This window comes from Streptopelia decaocto (assembly GCF_964273445.1).
Source record: "Streptopelia decaocto genome assembly, chromosome: 7".
Lineage (NCBI taxonomy): Eukaryota > Metazoa > Chordata > Aves > Columbiformes > Columbidae > Streptopelia > Streptopelia decaocto.
The window spans coordinates 50,665,511-50,687,886 of record NC_138661.1 but is presented as its reverse complement, the minus strand read 5'-3'; the positions used below and the strand labels follow the sequence as shown (position 1 = coordinate 50,687,886).

Below are 22,376 nucleotides of genomic sequence, written 5' to 3'. Positions count from 1 at the left end.
CAAGTAAACAACAGGGTAATTTTTATGATGACGTAAAGTAAACAAATTGTATTAAATTATAAACAGCTTCTAATATGTCTCTGTTTTGGAGTGAAATGGGAACCCTCACTTACTTTTAACGTTATTCTCAGGCAGGGCTATGCAATCCAGAAGGTAAAGCTTTGAAATTTTGGTAAGTAAATAATGCCAGAGATCAAAACAATAGGAGGCCTGTTGTTTGTTACAGGTGGAGTTTTAAATTATCAGATAACAAATCAAATAACAGCATATTAGAAAAAGAACTTTGTGTTTATTAGGTAGGATTCAATTTTACCAATGCCTACACTTAATGTTATAAAAGGTTAAAATGTTGGTAAGAAAGCTGACTATAATAATCTTATTTTCTTGGAATCAATATTATCGCTGCACTTTTTTGATCTTTCTAAACGTCTGATTATCTTTCTTTTCCTTTCAGTTTGACAAATGAAGTCACATAAAAGCAAGCAATTCTAAAGATGATCAGTCTGTATTCATTATAGAGTTATCTAGTCTACACCCCAAGTATGGTATCCCATGCTTGCTGTTGCTAAGAAAGGAATATGATGTTGGAAAACCATCTCTTTGGGCAAGCAATATACAGAATGGGACTTGGGAAGGAAAATCTGGAAACTATAACTATGCAGAGTTTCCTGTTTGTTGTGCCTAGTTCATAACAACACACTGCCCTCCATTTTTCACGTAGCTGTCAATCTTCATGTGAGTATCCTAAAAAAAGGCACTGTCAGGAATATGGAGAGTACAGTTACATATCAAGAGATTTTGAAATTGGGCTCTGTGTGTAAAATTTAACGCTCAAGAAGGTATAGAAACGACTCTTAAGTGGGCTGTCTGGGCTAGCAGACTGGCATAATTGTTTTTATTGTGTATTAGATAACCGTAAAAAATGTGAGTGGCTTGGATCACAAAGATACAGCTTGAGATGGGGCTTTGTATTGAGAAGAGCAGAAAACTGGGTAGGAAATGACTACTGTCTACTTCTGAGTAACAATTACTGGAGAAAGTTTAATAACCTCTCCAAATTATAGTAATACTATTGAATCATACTCAGAGTCATGCTGTTGGGCTCATGGATTTTATTTCTTCCCTGTATAAAGGTTTAAAGCATAGGTCTGTCAGTGATATTTCTTTTTAGCTGAATTCTGTTAGCTACAGTCAGTATGGATGCTTGTTAATGGCTCTAAACTACATCTGTCCCCCTTGCCAATGACTTCCCTGTTTTTGCTACTGTTTTTTGGGCTGCCAGTTCTGTAATGCATGTCTCTGACTGGTAGGTTCAATGCATTTTCCATAGATTCAGAGAGGACTTGAGAGGAACGAATCTATTCTTAGAAGTGGCATTTTAAAGGCTATGCCTGACTATATAAAACTAATGCAGCCAAGGTCTGACTGCACTGACGTGTGCTGAAACAGGTGTGCACATCAGTTTTTGAACTTGCACTAGGGAGAATCATTAAAATAATCTGTAGGTCAACTAGTGGCAGCCAAAGAGAAGAAAGAGTGAAAGGTGTTCCTCACCATGTCTGGCATTTGTAGCTCTACCAATTCTGAGGCAGCTGCTATAGAGCAATTACTGCATAAGTTTCAGGACGAAGTTAGAAAACTTTCAAAAAAAAAACCAAAAAAAACCCCAAAAAAACAACAAAAAGAGCATTTTAATCTTTGCAAGGAGTAATTAAGCCTAGATTTGGTGTGTTAGAGTTTTTAAATTAGGCTCATACGCTCCAGAGTACAAGCTTGTTTTGCATGATGTTCTGCTATTGGAGCATGGCTTGCCTAGGCATGAAGCCCTGGCATGAAGGGCACTAGAATAATTTGGAAATTAGGAGAACCAAATGGTGACACAGTGGATGTTCTTTTATGCATAGTCTTGCTTGCATGACTCCTCTGAAGAGGCTGAAGCAACCCAACAGAAACAGCATTAAAGGAGAGCAGTTTACCTCCCCAAAAATGGAACCGGTATATGCAATGACAAAAGACGTTTTTTCTTCTTTGATATTTTCAGATTGTCTCTTTTTGACAAACAGATGAATTTCTGATGCTGGCGTAAGTGCTTCATGTGCAAATTCTTAAGTTACTTGAAAAATACAGTGTAGGTTATGCAGACTGGCCTGTCAGTACGCCTCAGCTCTGAGGATGAAGTTTTCAGGCTTATTTGTCCCTCATTGTCTACTGGGATTTCATACTTTCTTTTCAGGACATATAATTGTTGGCATAATTCTCCTTCTTGACTTCTGTTACTGGTTTGAACCAGATGGGCCACAGGCAATTAGTTTGGCTTCATGAAAACAGTGTAGGCTACTCCATGACAGGAACAGATCCCATGTTTCTCTCTGTTTGAAGAGGAAGTACTGCAAAGACAACAGCTGGGATGGGATATGCATATTAAGGATGAGTGCCAGCCCTCGAAGCTCTGCAAAAATTTCATTTGGTACATAGGCACAGTTTTGTTTCCTGATGAAAATACAGCAAGTTTTTACTCATCAGTCTGTTACCATTTACAGTCCCCCTAATGTAGTAATGCTAATAAAATCAGACGTTTGTGTTTTTAGGGTGCGCTTGGTAGAGTTTTTTTTTTTTTTATTTTAAATGGTGATCTTTTCTGTGGACAACTGACAGATAGCCCTCATGCTCTTTGAAGGCATCTGAATTTTACGATCCTTATCACGAAATTAGTGCAGCAGCCAGAGATAGCGTGTAAGTAGCGTTGCAGGGGTTTTTTCCTGAATTTAAGCTGCTGATCTGAGTAGTAGACAGTAATATTGGAAGGTGCATTATCCTAAGGCAAAATAAACTATAACTTGGTGACTTTTGATAGAACTTTATCTGACAAGATCTTAAAATCTACCAATGAATGAGTGTTGCTACTTCCAGACTACCTGCACCATTAGAAGTTTCTCCCTAATGCCTAGTCCAGGCTTGCTAAAGTAATTATCTTGGGATATTCAGACTGTTCTAACTCATTAGAAATTAACTGCTAAATTGTTATATTTCCATTAATATCCCCCTTTTATTTTCGTTTGCTTATTCTTTCAGAATTTTTATCTCTTGGGATGATGTATGAAATTGAGAGTGTTCTAAGAGTAGAACCACACGAAAAGCCACAACTGGAAGAATGTATGTGAGCAGTGGTGATTGCACTGGTTTTATGGAGTTACCTTTCAGTTTAATTCTTATTTCTGTTTTACAAGGAATGGGACTTCTGTACAGATTGTAAAAGTAAATAGATATATGTAATACTAATTTGGAATTTGTTATTTGTTTCTCCTGCAACAAACTCAACTCAGCACTATGGTTCAATGGACTAACACTTTTGATTTTGCAGTGTACAGTCCCTGATTTGTCATATTGATCTGGATTTGTAGGCTACAAAATCAGATACTGTGTTGAAGCTCCAATTTAACAGAGATTTGGATTATATCATTGTATGCAGTTCTTTAGCTCTTGCAATGTTTTGTCCTTAGAAAGGAAATAGAGAAAAAGAATGCTGTGTTAGAAAAGCTTGTGAATGTATTTGAGTAACATGCATGCGCATTTTACAAAAATGAGTCACTTGATGAGTCACATCCATCTCTGTAGAAGCCTTAATACATTGCCTGTGAGGATATCCTCACTGAGGGAGAGAGATCATGCTGTTATTTTTAAAATCTCCGATCAACTGCATGGAATTCAGCCCCCACTATGTATTAAAGATACATCTGATACGTCTGTCTGAGAATCTCTGGTTTTTGGTTATTCAGTATGGTCATCTTCTTTTTTGACAGCAAGAATTAAATCTATCATTGTTTTTCATATCTTTGAATAGCAAGTATTGTGTCAAGGTCCTGTTGTTGACTTGCCTGCTTTATACAATACTACTGCAGACAGACCTTAATCCTATTTTTAGCATGATTTCTGAGGAAACAAGGTGTCTGTAAGCTTTATCTCTTCTGTTCTTCATCTCTCAATGAAAGCTTTTTAGTATTTGACCATTTTCAAACAAAATTGACATAGACATAGAGTTTTACTAGTCAGGTGTCTACCAGTTCATGAAAATAGGCAGCTGGATGGAGGAAGGTGACCTACCTTTTTTCCCAAGACCTGGCAGTGAGAGGGCATTGTAAATGGAATATCTATAAGACACCAGAGAATTGAGTTGCAAAACACCCACAGAAACCAGGATCTACTTAGAGCTGTTTTCTAAATACTGATAGTGGAGAATTACTTCAGTAGCTGTCATCCTTACAGAGTCTTGGAAAACCTAAAAAGACATAGGGTAGTTACAATACTACAAAGAGGATTTTTCCTGAAAAGAAAATGGTATCAGATTTAACTTGTTTATGCATTTGACTGCTTCATTATGAATGTCTATAATTGTGGATGCACAGAGTAGAGATTTCAGCTCTTTCTCATAGTTGCTGTGGAACAGACTGGGTGCAGGAAGAAACAGTGAATTTTTATTCAGTGATTAGGCATTAACTGAATTCATTGGTCTGTGTTCATAAAATGCAGTAGCATTATACTTTAGTGCAGCTAATTGCAAGGAGCTATGAAAACCAATAATAAATGATGGTGAAGAAAGATGGGAGAAGGGAAGATCTGCAAACAGTTGCTTTACAGAGAAAACAGAATTATGCACAACAAGAAAATTAAGTCATTACTGAGAAGATGACTTCTGAAATAGTTATGTACAGGAGACAGAAAATCAGACAGTTTTTCATTATGAATGACTACTTAAAGATGTGAGGATACAGAAAACTTCTCTTTTGTAAGGGAGGGAGAAGGGGACGTAACCAAATAAAAATGCAGTTCGAACTTGCAGGGAATAGCAGTCAGTTACAAGACCTTTTTTTGTTACTTATCTTATTTCATTTTGAGAGTAATCATAGTGACACAAGAAATAATTGAGAATGTAGATTCATTTGAAAGTAAATGAAAGTGGCTTGCATGCATGAAGTATTTTTTCTAGTGTTTCAATATGAAAGACTACAAAGTCAAAATCTTATAGAAATACTTATCAGTAAAGCACTAATGGGAATTTTGATACATATAACCACATGCTATTTGAAAGATTCAGGTAATAGACATTCTAGGCTATGAAACAAACTCCGCTGCACTTAAGGGTCTGTGAATTTCTAAGCTGTGTATACAGAAATACCAAGGAAAACAGGGGATTTCTTCTAAGTATTTGATGTTGTCCCCATAATAGTTTATATATACATATATATAGATAGTAGTGTGCCGTTGGAAAACACTGACAAATTGTTGGAAATACGTGCAAATAAGACCTATGCTCTCAGGGTAATAGTTGTTCTTCTCTTGCTGTGTTGTCTAGCAGAAATTTGGGTCAGGAACCTGCAAGTGAAAATGATGAATCTCTCAACAAAGTGAAGTCAAAAGTTAAGAAGTCAAGTCAAAGTGACATAGCTAAGAATGGGAAGAAATTAATACTGGGCTATGTAAACAAGGTTTCAGCAGGAAAGTCAGTATTTTATCCAAGAAAATGCATCTCTTAAAAGTGTGTGGTGGAAGCTTTACCACCTCTCAAGGTGATGAGCTGGTCTAAAGCAAAAGTTTTGGTGTGTCTCAGGGACAGCTGTTCTCTGTACAAGAAAAGCAGTGTGTCACCTCTTAGAAATATTTGTCTTAAACATTGTGCTCAACAGGTAGAGTATTTTTTCTCTAAGTAAATCAGTGATTCTCTATAAAGGGGCAATAAAAATAGAACAGAATATTTTCCATTGAAAGGGACCTACAACAATCATCTAGGCCAACTGCCTGATCAATTCACAGCTGACCAAAAGTAAAAGCATACTATTAAGGGCATTTTCCAAATGCCTCTTAAACACAGGCTTGGGACATTGACCAACGCTCTAGGAAGCCTGTTCCAGTGTTTTCGATGCAGATTCACAATACCAAACTTCCAGAGAGTGGTCCAGAGACACACCACTACCTGTGTCATAGTGTCAAGTATAAACCTCCCGTGACACAGTTTTGAACCATTCCCATGCGTTCTGTCACTGGATCCCAGGGAGAAGAGATCAGCACCTCCCTTTCCACATCCCCTCCCCAGGAAGCTGTAGAGAGCAATGAGGTCCATCCTCAGCCTCCTGTTGTTCAAAATAGGCAAATCTGAAGTCCTTAACCACTCTTCATAGGACATTCTTTCCAGCCCTTTCATCACCGGTTTGTTGCCCTCCTCTGGACATATTCGAGGACCTTCACATACTTCTTCAATTGTGGGGCCCAGAACTGCACTGTACTCAAGATGAGGCCACACCAAGGCTAAACACATGGCATAATCACCTCTTATGCCTGGCTGGTTACGCTGTGTTTGATGCACCCAGGATGCGCTTTACTTTCTTGTCTGCCAGGGCACACACTGCTGACTCATATTGAGCCTGTTGTCACCCAGCACAAGCACCTGGGATAATGTCCAATACACATCATGACCAACATTATATTGAGACCTCCGCTGAAATTAATTATTTGTTGTATATACAGTATTGGAGGTGTTTTTACTGCATTTAAAGTGCCATGAATTTCATCTCTGTGGTGAATTTCTCCCCATGGAGCAACTTTTACAGTCCATATAGATGCAGATTTTGCCAAGATTAGATGGACATTTCCAAACCTGAATAGTTGGGGGGGTTTGCTAGTATTTAATAAGTTTCAGACTTAACTATGTTGAACAATGAAATAAGAACCACTTAAGAGCACTAGTGCATCTGAGCAGAATGTTAAGGAAACTGAATGACATTTGCTTAAGGTATTGCGTTAGAAAAGTACAAATGCAAATATCATATGAAGTGTCTGCCTCTTGGAACAGCAATAAAAAGGATTTAGTATAAGCTAACATAAAAAAATTACCCTTTTCTGCTTAAATTTACTTATTGAGTCCAAATTGTTTCATATTTATGGTACATATTGCATCATTTCAGTATATGTTAGGCCAATAGGGGCAGGTTTCTTTAAACGGCATATTTCTCTTTTATTCGATGTTCAGCTTCACTCTTTTAATAAGTACATTTGTTACACTCCAAATGAGATGTAACTTTTGAATGGTGACTTATGGTGAACTCAAAGATAAAGCAAATAAAGCAGTTCAGAGGTCAGCGCTGCTTGCATGTGAAGAGACTTTCCAGCTATGTTAAATAATATGCTTTTCCTGTTATTCATGTTCATACACTTGACATCTGTTCCTTCTTATTTGTCATGTTGATAGTGAGCAAATAAAATCACCAAGGTTTTGTCATCTGACCATTAAATAGCTGTCTTTAGCATGTATGTAAGCTGTCTTTAGCATGTATGTTGTACAATGTTGATAAATGATGATGAAGTTTCTGCCACTTCACTCAATAGTTTGGAAATTATATTCAAGGCTTAGAAGAATTACAGGCTTTTGGCTTAGATTTAGAAAATTTTATTCTCGTAGACTTTGCACATTTTTGTGCCAAGTTTCTTGACTTTCTCCTTGTTCATTTTCCCAACCATATAGTCAGTAGAACATACCTGCCCTTGAGTTAACTCTACTATTAAATACCAAAATGACTGGGAAACCTAAAATGAGAAACATAATAGCTGTAGAAAAATATTTTGTTTTTTAATTTGAGTGCCAGTTTTCTTGACTCGGAACAATTGTGGTTGATACTGGGCTGAGTGGTGTTGTTGACAAACCTGAGGGACGGGATGCCATCTAGAGGGACCTGGACAAGCTCGAGACATCGGCCCATGTGAACCTCCTGAGGTTCAACAAGGCCAAGTGCAAGGTCCTGCTCCTGGGTCAGGACAACCCCCAGTATCAATACAAGCTGGGGGATGAGAGCAGCCTTGTGGAGAAGGACTTGGGGGTACTGGTAGATAAAAGATTGGACATGAGCCAGCAATGTGCTCTTGCAGGCCAGAAGGCCAGTTTTATCTTGGGCTGCCTCAGGAATGTGGCCAGCAGGTCAAGGGAGGCTTTCTGCCCCTCTACTCTGTTCTGGTGAGACCCCACCTGGAGTCCTGCATTCAGCTCTGGAGCCCTCAGTACAGGAAATACATAGACCTGTTGGAGAGGGTCCAGAGGAGAGACATAAAAATGATCAGAGTGCTGGAACAGCTCTCCTGTGAGGACAGGCTGAGAGAGTTGGGGTCGTTCAGCCTGGAGAAGATAAGGTCTAGGTGACCTTTGAAGGTCCCTTCCAACCCAAACTGTTCTGTGATTAAAAAAAATAAAAATTCTAGAGGTATGAATCAATAGTCTTGTTTTTGCTCCAGTGGACAGTTTCTTGAAGTGCTTGACTAGAGCAGAGTTGACTGGTGGTGCTGACTGAGCTGGTGAGTGGTGCTTGTTTTCTGTGAAGTGTGATGGTGCTTTAACACTGTTCACGAATGGACAAAGCATATTCATTGCCACTGGGTTTCTTCCAATTTGAAAATGTATGACCTTGTTCCTCAGATGGCCTTCGTTTGTAGTGGAAATAGTTCACTTACAAGCTTCCTTTGGAGAAAATAAAGATAATATCCATTTTAATTTTTTTTTTTTTTTAATATTCCTCGACAGTGTATATGAAAAAAGGATGTAGAGAGCAAGTTACATGTACAAATTTTATTCAAGTACTACCTAGCTTAATCTATAAAGCAATCCAACTTGCCTTAAAATCTAATATATAATTACTTCTTACGCTTTTCCCTTCATGAGTAATCACAATCAATTTACTGAAAATGTGTTTTGCTGGATTGTGTGTTGGGGAATTGCTTTGCCTACAGACATCCAAGTTGCCATGATATTGTTTCAAATATATCTTTCATTTTTGTTATTCTTGTAGAACAACTGTAGTTTGCAGTTGCAGTAAATAACAAGCAGCTAACTATGGAAAAAACTGAGGTCCAACAATAGGTTCCAGAAGTGAAGATTTGTTTTAATCTGTTAAAACCGTGGAAGTGACAGGATTTCTTCTCAATATGACAAGTATATTACTGGTTCTGAAAACGTGCGATTTCTGGACCACCACTGTGCTTCATACGAATTAGAGCTACATAGTCCAGTGTATGTTTGGTCAGATTCATTGACCTGACTTGCAAATATCATTCATGCTTTGCTCCTTTATAACATGACAGGCATGTTAGGTGACTTGATCTGCCCTACTTTGTAACCTGTACTCTGTTAACCTATTTCTTAATATGATGGAACAGAAAATGTTGTAATGTTGTAATGTTGTTCATTTATTAGTAAACTGATAAATGACTGCTGTTATGCTCTGGTGATCCACTCAGCACATATTATTCAGCTGAGAATTTGCACACTGATCCAAAAGTGATAAGGGTGATCCAAAAGTGATAAGGTGTTTAGATTGCGGGGTGACAATAAAACCCTGGCAGATGTATTGTTAACCTCCTCTCCCCCCTACTTCCCCCTTTTGCCCCTCCCTCTCCCCCCTTCCCACTAAGGACAGGTGATTGGGAGGGAAAGAAGGACAGAGAGAAGAGAGTTGGAAAACTTAACAATGTTTTTACTAAGGCTACTAATAAGAATAGAGAAAATAATACAAAATATACAAAATATACAAAACCAATCTTGAAAGTCTCAACAACTGCAGAGCCAGCAACCAAAGTCCTGGATTGGACTTTGCAGCCAACCGGAGCTGGATTCAGTCTCTCACTAGGCCTCAGTTCGCAGGGACGACTAGCAAGGTCCTCTCCTAATGTCGGCCATAAGCAGAAGGGAAAAAGCAAAGGCAAAAGGGACGATATTCTCGTGATCTCCCACTTTTATATGAAGTATTCACGTGAATGGAATGTTATACACAGTTGGTCAGTTTCTTGGTCACTTGTTTCTCGTCGCCCCTCTTGCGAGATGTCCATCTGTGTTTAGCAATAAGTTTGCATTCCATTGCTAGGTTTACCAAAACATGTGTCTGGTTCTCCAGGAAAATGCAGCTAATATGAAGGCTTTAGCTGACAGGCAAAATTCACTGAAAGAGAAACTTGTTTTTAACAAAACCAGGACAAGGTCAAAATAAGTGATTTTTCAGTTTATTGCGTGCATCTGTCAATGCACATCTTTTTGGGTTTTTTTTACATTTGAGATGGAATACGAGTAGTTTTAATGTGTACCTTGTCTAGACAGGGGTTAACTACTAAATTCTAGATGAAGTAGTGGTTTACATTACTGGGAAGGTCTGGATTCTTCAGTCTCTCTCCTCTGTTCTCTAGAGGAATCTTGTTCAGTCTTCTTAAGCCTGCCTCTCAAATGGCAGAGTTGCACCACAGAGTTTGTAGCCGTTAAACCACTTTTTCCTTCTCCCTTCCCTTCCCTCCCCTTCCCTTCCCTTCCCCTTTTCCTCTCCCTTTCCTCCCTTCTTTCCCTCCCACCTCTCCACTCAATGATCCCTGCTCTCCCAGGCTATTTAGGACAATATGCTACTTAGCTACCTGTCTGTCTCATCTTAATGTGCTTCAGAGCCCTCAGACTGAGGATATAGTTCTCCTGGCAGCACCTTCTCCTTCTTAGTTCAGTCCCATCTTTGCAAAGTTATTAGGGCTGCCTTGTGTTTCCTGCTGTGCTATGTGTGCTGCTACTTTTAAGTTAAGATTCAGCGTTTTCAGGCAACTTGTGTGCATTATTCCTGAGTTGAATGGCTGAAGGAAGTTAGTTTCCATGAGTCTGAAACCATCAAAAATACACCTCCTCACCCACAAAGCTCAGGTAGATATTAACCCAGTGATAGAAATTGTAAATGAAGAATAAACAAAAAAATGTAGAAAGTAAGAATTATGTTCCATATTTCCTACAAAGATACACAGAAGGTCTAACTAGACTTTTGTCTAGAGAAGGTCATAGAATGGATTTCTTCTTCCCCTCTAAAGGAAGAAAGAAATGGGCTTGATTTTGTCTAAAGAAAAGAGGTTTGTATAGTCTTTTGCTAAAATAAGGCAGTTGTATTTGCCTTCTGCTTTTTAGGACTCTCTTGAAAGGGAATGAAAAGAAACCAAAGTGTTTCTCACAGGTGAGATAAAATTTCTTAAGTACAGTATAAACTGAAGTTATAGTTCTTTTTTGAGATTAATGGAAAAAATACTTTTGGTTTATGTTTTTGTATTAACAGCTACACCTATCCATTTATTTAAGTATGGCTCAGATAACTTAGTTTTATAAGTATCAAAACCAGGCCAAACAATTAAGGGTTTTGTAAAAGCTTTGAATTCAGTTGATTGCTACATAAGGCGATTTGATTAGTCCACAGCCTTTTTAGTCACTACTGTAGCCATGCTGGAAATGCTTATTTGGTAAGTATGCTGTGGATATTCTTCAAATATTTTTTTTTCTTACACATTTATTATAAGAATGGTACTGAAGTGTCTTTTTTTGGTCACCTCAGAATGAAAGATTTTTCTTACCTGATCAAATGGTATGAAACCTGAAGGAGAGAATGAGACAGGTTATTGTTGTAATTTATCTCTTCCCATTGTGTTTGTTTTAAAAGGACTAACCAGCCAGGAATGTTCACAAAGAAAGAATTTGATCAGTTGGCCTCTGCAATAGACAGCTTCAGTCTCATGACATACGACTATTCGACACCACAACGGTAAGAGTCTATCTAAAATTCAAAAAAAATTGCTGATGAAACTGATTCCCAGTTAAGTCACTATTAAATCTACAGTATGAGCTCATTTTTTTAGTGAAGTGGATAGTGCGTGTTAACTGTATCAGATACTGAAGTTCTGGATTAGTATTTAGGATAGGTGATTTTTGAACAAGCCAATACCTCAGAACATTTTTAACAGCAGTATATATTTGACACCCTAATATTGTGAAAGGCTTTTCACTCAAGCTAGAAAATTATCCTTTTAATAGTTCCCTGACACTTTATCGTTTCTAGGCCAGGTTCTTTTGGTTTTAGTTACTTAGCACAATTCTGTACATGAATAATCTACTACATGTCATTGTTGAAAAAAATAGCTTTAGAGCATAATTGACGACTCATTTGTTTCATCCTGAGGCAACAGACTGCCTTTTGGCGGCACTGGTAATGTGTACACGCTTTAATATGTTTTTCAGTTCTTCCACTGCTCCCTTCCTTGTACTGATAGAGCTGCTCATGCAGGGAGCTGATCTGACTGAAAACTAACACAAAAACCTACACATGAATATTCATTTTTAGGAACTTAACATTTTTAGCTGTGTGATTGTGGAACTTCAGTGTAGTTGAGAGGTCCTTAAACTCTAAAGAGGCTCTTTATGTTACTGTTCTGCAAAAGCATGTTCATTTCACCTCCGAAGTACAGGTAGGGATATGCTTTTGGAATTCCTGGGAGATTCTGTATATCTTGCTTCAACATGGCTGTCCAGAGTTCATATTTGTGGTAGACCAGCAGATTTAGAAATACCATCCTTTTGTGTTTATTACCTCACTAAAACCTTTATCACTTGTAATATATTAGCATTCTGATAATGTCTAGATGGGTTTAACAGAAAGGAACTTTTATCTCTTCTGAAAAGAATTTATATACCTCCTTCCTATCTCTCCCCAGGCCTCTCTCTACATCTTCAAGCCTTGCAGCCTAAGGGAGAACATAGACAGTAATGTTTACTGAAGTTATAACAGGGTTTTTTTGTTACTCTTTTGCTGGAATAATGTACCATAGATGTATCCACTTTAGCTTTCCTCTAGGTAAATAGGACATCTATGAGGGTGAAGTGCCAAGGGCTTTTGTACAGGTTATACAAACCCATCTGGAACCCTGAATGCATCTTTAAAGACTGTGCTATAGGCTGCATCTTTACAATGTGGCGAAGCTGCACCATGCTTCGTGCCATGTTAAAATCACAGGTTCTGTTATGGTGCAGTCACATCTTTATGCTTTCATTGGCACTTTCAGTTACTTAGACCTCACTTGGAGAACTGCCAATCTTTTTTACTTGAAAGGAGGAAGGAAGTATTCTTGAATTCACACCTATAGTATTTGGAAGAAACTTAGTTTTTGAGATGTAGTGCTTTTAATCTGAGAAAATATTTAGTAAAAAGAGTTCAAATCTTTTTTGCTTGCATTTGCTTTGAGTATATGAAATACAGAATAATAAATATATGTTTTCACAATTTTTTTGCTTTTAAATATGGACACAATTTCCAGCAACATTCCTATACTGTGTTAGCACATTGAGTTTTAATGGTACAGATATCCCAAAGGCTTTGAGGCAAGTAATTAGGAGGAAGTAGAATATGTTGATATTTGTAAGACTAAAATATGCTTTTCCTTTTATCATGTTAGTGAGTGTTTGTGGCTGCTCTCCTCTCTGATGAGATGTGAATAGAATGAGCATGATATTCTGATACTAAACATATGACAATTTAATTACTCTGTGTATTAAGGCTCTACCTTCTTCCTAACGTAGCTTTTTGTTAGATAATTGCCTGTTAAGGGTTTTATCCATAAGTAAGGGTTAAACAATCATTGAAACCTGTCTTGATTAGCGGTAACTGATTTTACAGTTTTTTCTGTAAGTAAATAGTGGATTTTGACCCATTATGTTGTGCTAAAACATTGAGGATGGTATTGGAAAACAACGGAGTTTGTACAGAGTTTTGATTTATCCTGTGGACGTTCTGCCAGATCCAGTGGCAGCGAAAATATGCTAGCTGGAAACATTTTCTTACCCACTGTAAGAAGTTTTGTGTCCCTTCACCTTAGAAATTAATCACAAAGTCAAGAGTGGGGCAAACAAGTTTTGTGCATTAGTACTTCAAGCCACTGAAGAAAGGTGCATTTAAACTTCATAGGATTGTAGGTTAACGTTCACTGATTTTTGTGTAGCATAGTTTGCTCTTGTCAATTACACTAGTCAAAAAGAGAAAGCTGAGAATGAATATGTTCTGTTTCTGACAAGCTGTTTCATAATTACTAACTTGACAGACCTGGTCCAAATTCCCCTCTTCCCTGGGTACGAGCCTGTGTTCAAGTACTGGATCCTGATTCAAAATGGAGAAATAAAATACTTCTAGGTCTGAATTTCTATGGCATGGACTATTCTGCTTTGGGAGCCTCTGGGCAGCCAATCCTTGGTAGCAGGTAAGACTTCTCTGGGTAGTAAGTAGTTATGTATGATATGTTCTCACAGAAATGCAGATAGATGGCACAGTTATCCTGTCAGAACTCCTATGGAAAAATGATTTGTATAGTTTTCCCTCTTTCTTCTGTCCATGTTTGTACCTGCAGTTTGCCATCTTTGTGTTAAAATGGCCTGCAGTATTCTCTTATGCTCTGTATCATTGGGGGAGTTGATGTAGTTGACCTAAAGATTGTTTCTCTCGGCTCCTGAAGTTGTTACCTGTTACTTTGAAATTTGATATTGGTTTCAACCAGCAATATGCCACCAGTTTTCTTTTGGGTAGAAAAAAACTGCAATAATCTTACCTGGAGACAAAAATCTTTAACCAGATAAAGGGAAGTATTCCAAAGCCAGCCTGAAATTTTGTATTGATTCTCAGAGGAAAACGGTTGTTTTAGTTTTGTGTAATAACCACCTATACTAACGTTGAGCTTTGTAGAAATACAGTCAGGGTACAGTAACATCAAGCCAGAAGAAAAAGCAGGAAAAACAGTCTGAATCTGTGAGGACAATCAGATTTGTTCAGAAATTGGTTATTAATTTACAAAATAGAATGAAGCCAAGTAGAAACAAAGCTGAAGCACAAGAGGTGACTGTACTCACTTCACAGGTTACTAAGTTTATTACACCAGGATGTTTCAATGTGGTAACAGATTGCTTGTTGGGCATTGAAATACTGTCTGAGCTGGATTGTATAAGGTAAGGACCTGAATTTTTTATGTCCATGCCTTCAATTACACAAACACTTTGTCATCCTTGCACTTGCCTCAGCTATCTTCTTGCTTCACCTCGGCTGTTTGAAGGGGTATGATACTGTAGGCAGAGTTTTTTCCCAGTGCTGAATTATGTCTGAATCCGGCTGAATAACAAAAAATTACTACAGGGTGGGGAAAATAAAACCATTGTCTACAGTGAAAGATATATAATGAGTATATCAGAGTGGCTTCTGTAAAGTTAGTTGTAGTGGATAGGCAGGAAAAACACTCAACAGCCAAAACATTGTTGATTTACAGGCCTGTTTTTACAAGCTCAGTACAATTAGTGGAGCTTCACTGTAATCGTTACAGTACCTTTTGCAGGTAGGAGTGTAGCACTATCTAGCAGAATAAAAGGATCTCGCCTTTTTCCTGAACTGCAACATTAGGAATGAAGTTTCCACTTGAAAACATACTTCACACTAGGATGGCATCTGCCTTTACTTTTTATAGATTCTTCTGGCCTATATTATAGTGTAAGTTCATGTTGCTTTTTAATTAATGGCAAAAAAAGAGTAATGTACAATTAATCTAACTTTTACCAAAAAAGGCTATGTTTACCTGTATGTAGGGCACTGGCACATGGTATGGGACAGTGTGTTTTATACAGAGAATGGTCCTGTTAAAATATTCTTCATTGACAGACCATGATGTTGTCGTTTTGTGGATATCTAGGAGCAGCAAGGTTCTGGACAAAGTCTTTAAGAGACTTTGAGATTATACATAAAACACATTAGTTTTCCGTTTGCTGCCTTACCTGCTAAATGTTGTCAATGGTTATTTTTCCAGAAATATATTTTTGAGCATGCACAGTTATGTATTAGTATTTGCTGTATATGTCATGTATAGTATTTTAATAGTGAAATAGGTTGAAGGTAAACCAAATTCCACATTAGGCCGAGCTTCTGACATGAGGAAAACAGAGAAAAGGTTATTAGTGTAAAATAATCTTTCTGCCACTTATTTGGTAATCGGCTGTTTGTAAAAAAGTCCTAGTTTCTAGCATCTATGAGTCTTTGAAAACTATAGCTATCACATCCAATTGAATCCCAGAATATGTACAGCTTGTTCAGAGATGCTCTTTCTCCCTCCCTCTCTCCCTCCCTCCCTCCCTCCCATTTTCGTTATTAATATTCTGGCTACATAAGACTTTTTCATTCTCTCATAAGAAACATGGCTGAGGCTGATGCTATTCCTTCTCACTTTTGTATTTGCTTCATGCTACATTAAAAGGCTGCTCTGAAGCTGTGTCCAGTGTAGAAGTGGATGGCTTGAATATTTTTTTTTTCACCTTGGCTCCTTCGTGAATTTGAGCTTCTGGTTTCTTGATGACTGTAGTCCAGTGTTAGTAATGACCTGTAAAAAAGTGATGGATTGAGTCATGGCTCCTTTAAGGCACCCTCCATATGTTGTAGCGATAGTGAAGTTAAGCTAAAGTACTGGTATTAAAATGAATTTTAAATCTAATCAGTTAAGTGCAGTATGGTGGGTATCAACTTTTTTTGTTGCAGGTTCCTCTTGAGGTTTTTGCATCTGAAATTGATTTCATGTACAGGTCTCCAACATGCCAGTGCTCCTTGGCACACTGTGAAGTGCACACTGTCTTGTTGAAACATATTCATTGGAAGAATCTGATCATATCTAATAAGACAGCTGGAGAATTTTAAGCTTCGGTGGCAAAATATATATTCTCGAGTTTGTTGATGTAAAGGTAGCATGCATTTAAAGTGAGTATTAATATAGCACATATATAGGATTACATGCAGAGTGCAGAAACCTTTGCTGATCTAATGTTTGAGTTTTTCTTTAGGATAAAAATTATGTGATGCAAAGAAGCTCTGAACATAGGTAGCTTTCGTTCACTGAATGTTTTTTTAGTCCAGAAGTTCATAAAATAACTTCCAATAGAATTCCTATTTGCATAAAATATTATGTTGCAGTGTTGTTTTTTTTTTTTTATTGCAGAATATAATCTAAAGGTAGAAGTGTACCTGGTTACCATTTTGCTGAAAAAATATACAACCTTTCCATGTAATATCCTTTTTCCTTTGTAGGCGCCATAAAAAGTAATATATATGTGTGTGTGTGCTTGTGTACACATATATATCAGGATTAAATGAAATGAAAACAGTTTTTCTTTTACAGCACAATGTAGTTTGTACTTGAGTGATGTTACAATAGGAGTTGTTTTCTGCCCTCTGACTGTGAAGAATCAGGTATCTGAACTGCTAAGATGCAGTCATTAAAACTTACCACTGTATTAAAATCCTGTCAGAACATAACCATCTGGTGTTTCTGACTTGCTGCTCTAATGATCAGTCTGTTACAGTGTGTCCTTTATTGATACCACAACCTGACAGCATTTCTTCTTCACCTTAAAAGAGTGTGTCGTGGGTAAATAATTATTCAGTATACCCTGAAGCTTAAGAAATTGTTTAGCCTTTCTGCAGAATTTTTACCTTAGAGTCCTTTTTGAGGCCTTTAGCAGGTCAGCAAGCCCCTCTATCGCACAAGCTTCTTACTTCCAATGTACTTTTTTCACCTTTAGCAATCTACTCTTAAGAATCTGTTTTAATCATTGGGACATTATATTTCAGTTGTGGTAATACCCATTAATACCCATTGTTTTCTTTTGCCTTCTCATGGGAGGTTAGACAGCAGTGCAGTGATGGTTTTTGTTTCATGCCATCTAATATCTGTAGTCTTTATGACCTGGGCCAAAAAGGGACCTGAGAAACTTCATTGCTGGCTGTGAATTAAAAACAATGTAAATCAAAGGCTAATGCTAATGGTGCCACTTAGGTTTATTCAGCCTTCTTTATTGAGCACATCCCTGCTAAGTTTAATATGTTAGACATTCTGTCCTCCTTTTTTTTTTTTTTTTTTTTTTGCGTATAGTGTTGATAGAGGGAAGATACATCTCTGATATTCCACCTAGCTGTATATAACTTTGGAATACAATCTGCATCCAAGATGCTTTTGTTCCAAATATAACTGTTGAAAATCGATATGTGAATAACTCCATTGCTGTGAGACAATGCTATATGTGCTTACCTTTTATTTAAAGGAATCCAAATAGGGATTTTTATGTTAATTTTTTTAATTAAGAAGGCTGATATAATAAATTGCTAGTTGAAAAAAAGGGAGAAACTAATTTGAAAATGCATTGTACAGCTCAGAGATAGAAAATAAGATTACTTGCAAGCTATCTGAGGATGCAGAGTTCTACTGAGAATTTTATTGGCAGCCCGCCATTCTGTAAATAGCAGATAATAAGAAGTGGTGCTTAGAAACAATTAGAGGTGAGCATTTTCCCTGAGTTACGAGGGCAGTGCCTTTATTAGCAGCAATTTAAGAAGACTTGGGTCAAGCGTGACTCATTATTTTGTCTTACAGAAGGTAACAAAAAACTTGTGCAAGAGACGCTTTTACTCTTCAAGCTTTTACAATGTTTCTCTTCATGCTGGAATTCGGAATTTGCATTACTTCTCTGCATAGCAGGATTCTGTCTCCTGATTTAATCCATTTTGCTCATACTTTATGTAACATTGGGGAGATACTAATATTTCAAATAAACCAACGGACCAATTAGCTCTGTAGGACTGAACATCCTCTTGATCTGTTGTTCACCTCTCTGCTTCATTGGAGAAAGTGTTAAGCTCCTTCTTCTTAAATTGTACAGCTGGATCAGATGGTAAAATCATGGCAGTGATAGGAGGAAGTTACAATTGGGCCTGCAATTGGAAAGAAGTCATTTCTGTATTACAAATACCTAAATAATTCAGGAGTGTTTCAAGAGGTTTCTTCTATTAAAATCCCTCTGGGTTATTCTATTATGTGTGGCTTCCATGGTATATTTGTGTCTCCTTCCCTTCAGGAATGGTGGTGAATGTGAGCTGTTAGCTGAAAGTGACAGACTAGTTAATTCTTATAAAGTAGATAGAACATCTTATGAAGTAAAATTTTTATCATATCTCAGCTTGCCCAATATTAAATACAAAAGCTGTTATAACTGGGTTTTATATTTGAAATAACTGAAAGGTGGTTTGTGTTTATTAGGCACATGATTGGTTCTGAAATTCATTTGTACAATGGCATACTGGTTGTGGGTGAGTGTGTATATCTCAGGACATCTGTTTTAAAAAAATTAGTCATTGTGATGCACATTTTAAATGGTGGGCATATTGCTGTGAAATGTGCTCTTCTCTGTCTCTCAGGATCTTTTTTGATACTAAATTTGCTATAGGCAATATTTACCCAGTCAAATGTTGACAAAATAATTATATAGTTCTTTACTGTCTCATTGTTATACTCTAACCATTAGAAGACAGCATGATGGAATTGGGAAAAAAATACTTCCATGGTTTAAAACAAAGGGAGGAAAAAGAAACCTTTACTGTAAGTTACATTTACTTATGTCCATAGATTTGCATGTGGGTGTCTGCACCAAGTGTAAAGTGAAAGAAACTCATTGCTTTGGGATTAGGCTTGTGAGATCACTAGTGGTGACGCTAAACCCACTACTAGCCCTGACTGAATTTCTTCAAATATATGGTGATTAACATGGAACAGGTAACAGTATGTGTGTATCCAGATTCCCCTGGTATCAACTGTTTAGCTGCTATTGCCCCACCCTAAAGACTAAAAGTCTTGGCTCCAAGCAGCTGGATCTTTTTCCCTTATTTCTAACCTGGGAGAGTTTTTGACCTTTCCTGAGAAAAAGAATACATCCTGGGGTTTTGGTTTGTTTCTTTGTGTTTATGTTTTGTTCTATTTTTCCTGGTTCCCTGCCCACCCCTCAACTGGTTTATGTCTAAGTTACTTTTCCTGTTGGTATCTGATGACTGAAAAATTGGGCTGGCTTGAAAAATAATGGAATACATGTTTCTGAATACAGATACTGTAAGACGGGGCTTGTTTATCTTGGAACTTAAATAGACCCAGAGTCTGAATCTGTTCCATTCCCTATAAAATTGACGGTAATGAGATCATTTGTATTTTGTTGAAGGAGAGGCATTGTTTGATATGTGGCGTGTGCTTGTTTTGCTTTTTTTTAACAGACAGGCTTTTCTTTTAAGTCTTTCTTTTAAGAGAGCAACTTGGAGTTTTTCTAATTCTAAACTGATTTTTCAATCCTCATTACCTAATTTTAACATTAAACCGTTCAGTGAATTGAATTGCCATGATTATTGGAGAAGCAGTCAGAATTAAAACCAAGATAGAACTTCCTATATGCCTGTTGAAACTAATCTGAATATCATCGGTATAGATTTAAAAGTTGGAATTAACTTTCTTGGGAACACAAATATAATTTCAGTTGGTTGACTTTATAGGAAGACAATTACATACTCCTTCATTTTCTAAAGAGCACCACTTTCAAAGCTTTATTTCTTTAGGCTGCACCTTGAATACTGTGTTCAGTTTTGGGCCCCTCACTACAGGAAAGACATTGAGGTGCCAAAGAGAGTTCAAAGAGGAGCAGTTGAGGGAACTGGGGCTGTTTAGCCTGGAGAAAAGGAGGCTCAGGGGAGACCTTATCGCTGTCTACAACTACCTGAAAGGAGGTTGTAGCAAGGAGTGCATTGGTTTCTTTTCCCAAGTAATGAGTGTTAGGACAAGCAGAAATGGCCTCAAGTTGTTCCATGGGAGCTTTAAATTGGGTATTAGGAAAAAATTCTTCACCAAAAGGGTTCTCAAATGCTGGAACAGGCTGCCCTGGGAAGTGGTTGAGTCACCATCCCTGGAGGTATTTAAAAGATGTGTAGATATGGTGGTTAGGGACATGGTTTAGTGGTGGACTTAGCAGTGTTAGGTTAATGGTTGGACTGGATGATCTTAAAGGTCTTTTCCAACCCAAATGATTCTATGATTTAGCAAGCTCTGATACTTAGGGTAGATCCTGATAAAGCACAATTATTTGCTTTATATTTTCCTGATTTGCTGAAATCATGTATTCATTACCCTATTCCCTGAAAATAAGACAGGGTCAGTATTAATTTTTGCTCTAAAAGGTGCTTACTTTTTTTTCATGTATAACTGCCTGGACCCTATTTAAATTGACTTTTTAAATGAACTGTGAGTAGGGCTTATATTTTAGCATCCTGAAAAATCATGCTAGGGCCTATTTTCAGGAAACGTCTATGCTGTCAAGCAAGCTGGCACAAAATTGGTGCTGAGGACCCTTTGCTTATACAATGAGTCTTTGAGGCTTTATACTTTTACTCTAGTCTGGTCCTGTGGACTGAAACTCAGCAGTTAGAGTGCCTCTTCTGCCATTGTTTCATCCAAAAAAAGCATCTATTTCATGCACTCTGAGACTGCTCCATGATGCAGCCCAAAGTATGGTGTTAGTTTTTCTTGTAAAAGCTCAATCCTGATGTGAACTCCAAGTTTGATGTAAGCAGAATCATCTGATCTAAATGCCTCCTTTTAAACTGAAATGCCTGCTTTTAAACAGTACAAAAAAAAAAAAAGGTAAAAAAAATGGATTATTCTTTGCATAAGGCAGTGGGAAAAAATCTGTAAAAATATTTTAATATCTCTCAAGGCAGTTTTTTGTGCACAGTCCTTTCAGAGGGCAAAAATAATTGTGGGTACTTATTACAATTCTAGAGAAAAGTAGCGATTGCAACAACACAGTATGCAGAGTGATCTAATTCCTGATGGAAGGACTTGGTAACTGAGTCAAGAGCCAGTGTGGAAATATGTAAGACTAAGAATAGGCTTGAAACCTTGAAATAATACTCACAGAAAACAGTAATAGAGCATATAGCTACACAGTCTTTGAAAGACGTGCAGGTATGTTCCACAATATTAACAGCTTTTGCTTTGTGCAAACAGCTTGTTTACACTTGGAGTTACATAGTGGATGATTGAATGAGGTTTCTGCTAATAACATTCAGTAGCAGTATAAAGTCCAATAAATTTTTTCTTTCTATTTTTATGAAATATTTCAATATATTATCAACACTAGGAAGTAGAGGGAGGGGAGGTTTTTCCAGCCTAAATTAGTCCATGCCTAATTTAGGAAAATGGATCTAGAAAAGTTGAGGAATAACTTTTAGCTAAAATAGTGTTTTGATTTTGTGCTCTAAAAACAGAAGAGTTGCATTTCAGAATGTTACTGAAATATAGTGTTGTTCATGGCTAAAATGGAAATCAAGGCAGACTCTGATACTTAATCTACTTTTAGGAAAAAAATACAGGCTTATGAAAATTATTACAAATGTGTTATTTGGAAACTCAATGAAATTTACAAGATTATGCCCCCAAATTAGTCAGTATGTCCTAAATAGTTATCTCTGACAGTATTATGTGTGTCATTTTCATGTTTAAATCAAATGTTGGGTTTGTTACCCTATTTTAGAAAGAAACCGTCTTTGAAAAAACTAAAAATCTCTCCATATACCACATCTTTGTAAACCTTTTGCAAATAGCTTCTTCCTTTTGTTATTTACCCGCCCTTACAGTTGAGGAAGGGAAAGAAAATTCCTCTAAAGTGGTATTTCATGTAA

The 22,376-nt window shown here is 37.2% G+C and overlaps 1 protein-coding gene across 5 annotated transcripts in view; it reads left to right on the top strand.

The window, feature by feature from the left end:
* CHID1 (chitinase domain containing 1) overlaps nucleotides 1–22,376 on the top strand; it is a 118,340-nt gene that overhangs the window by 35,088 nt on the left and 60,876 nt on the right. For 4 of the 5 annotated variants that reach the window (XM_082059203.1, XM_082059201.1, XM_082059202.1 and 1 more), the window contains 2 exons: nucleotides 11,484–11,585; nucleotides 13,912–14,067. In XM_082059203.1, coding sequence (XP_081915329.1) covers nucleotides 11,484–11,585; nucleotides 13,912–14,067 — 258 coding nt within the window. Of the gene's footprint in view, nucleotides 1–11,483; nucleotides 11,586–13,911; nucleotides 14,068–14,717; nucleotides 14,807–16,417; nucleotides 16,462–22,376 lie in introns of those variants that run through there. The other variant, XM_082059204.1, reaches the window with a different exon arrangement.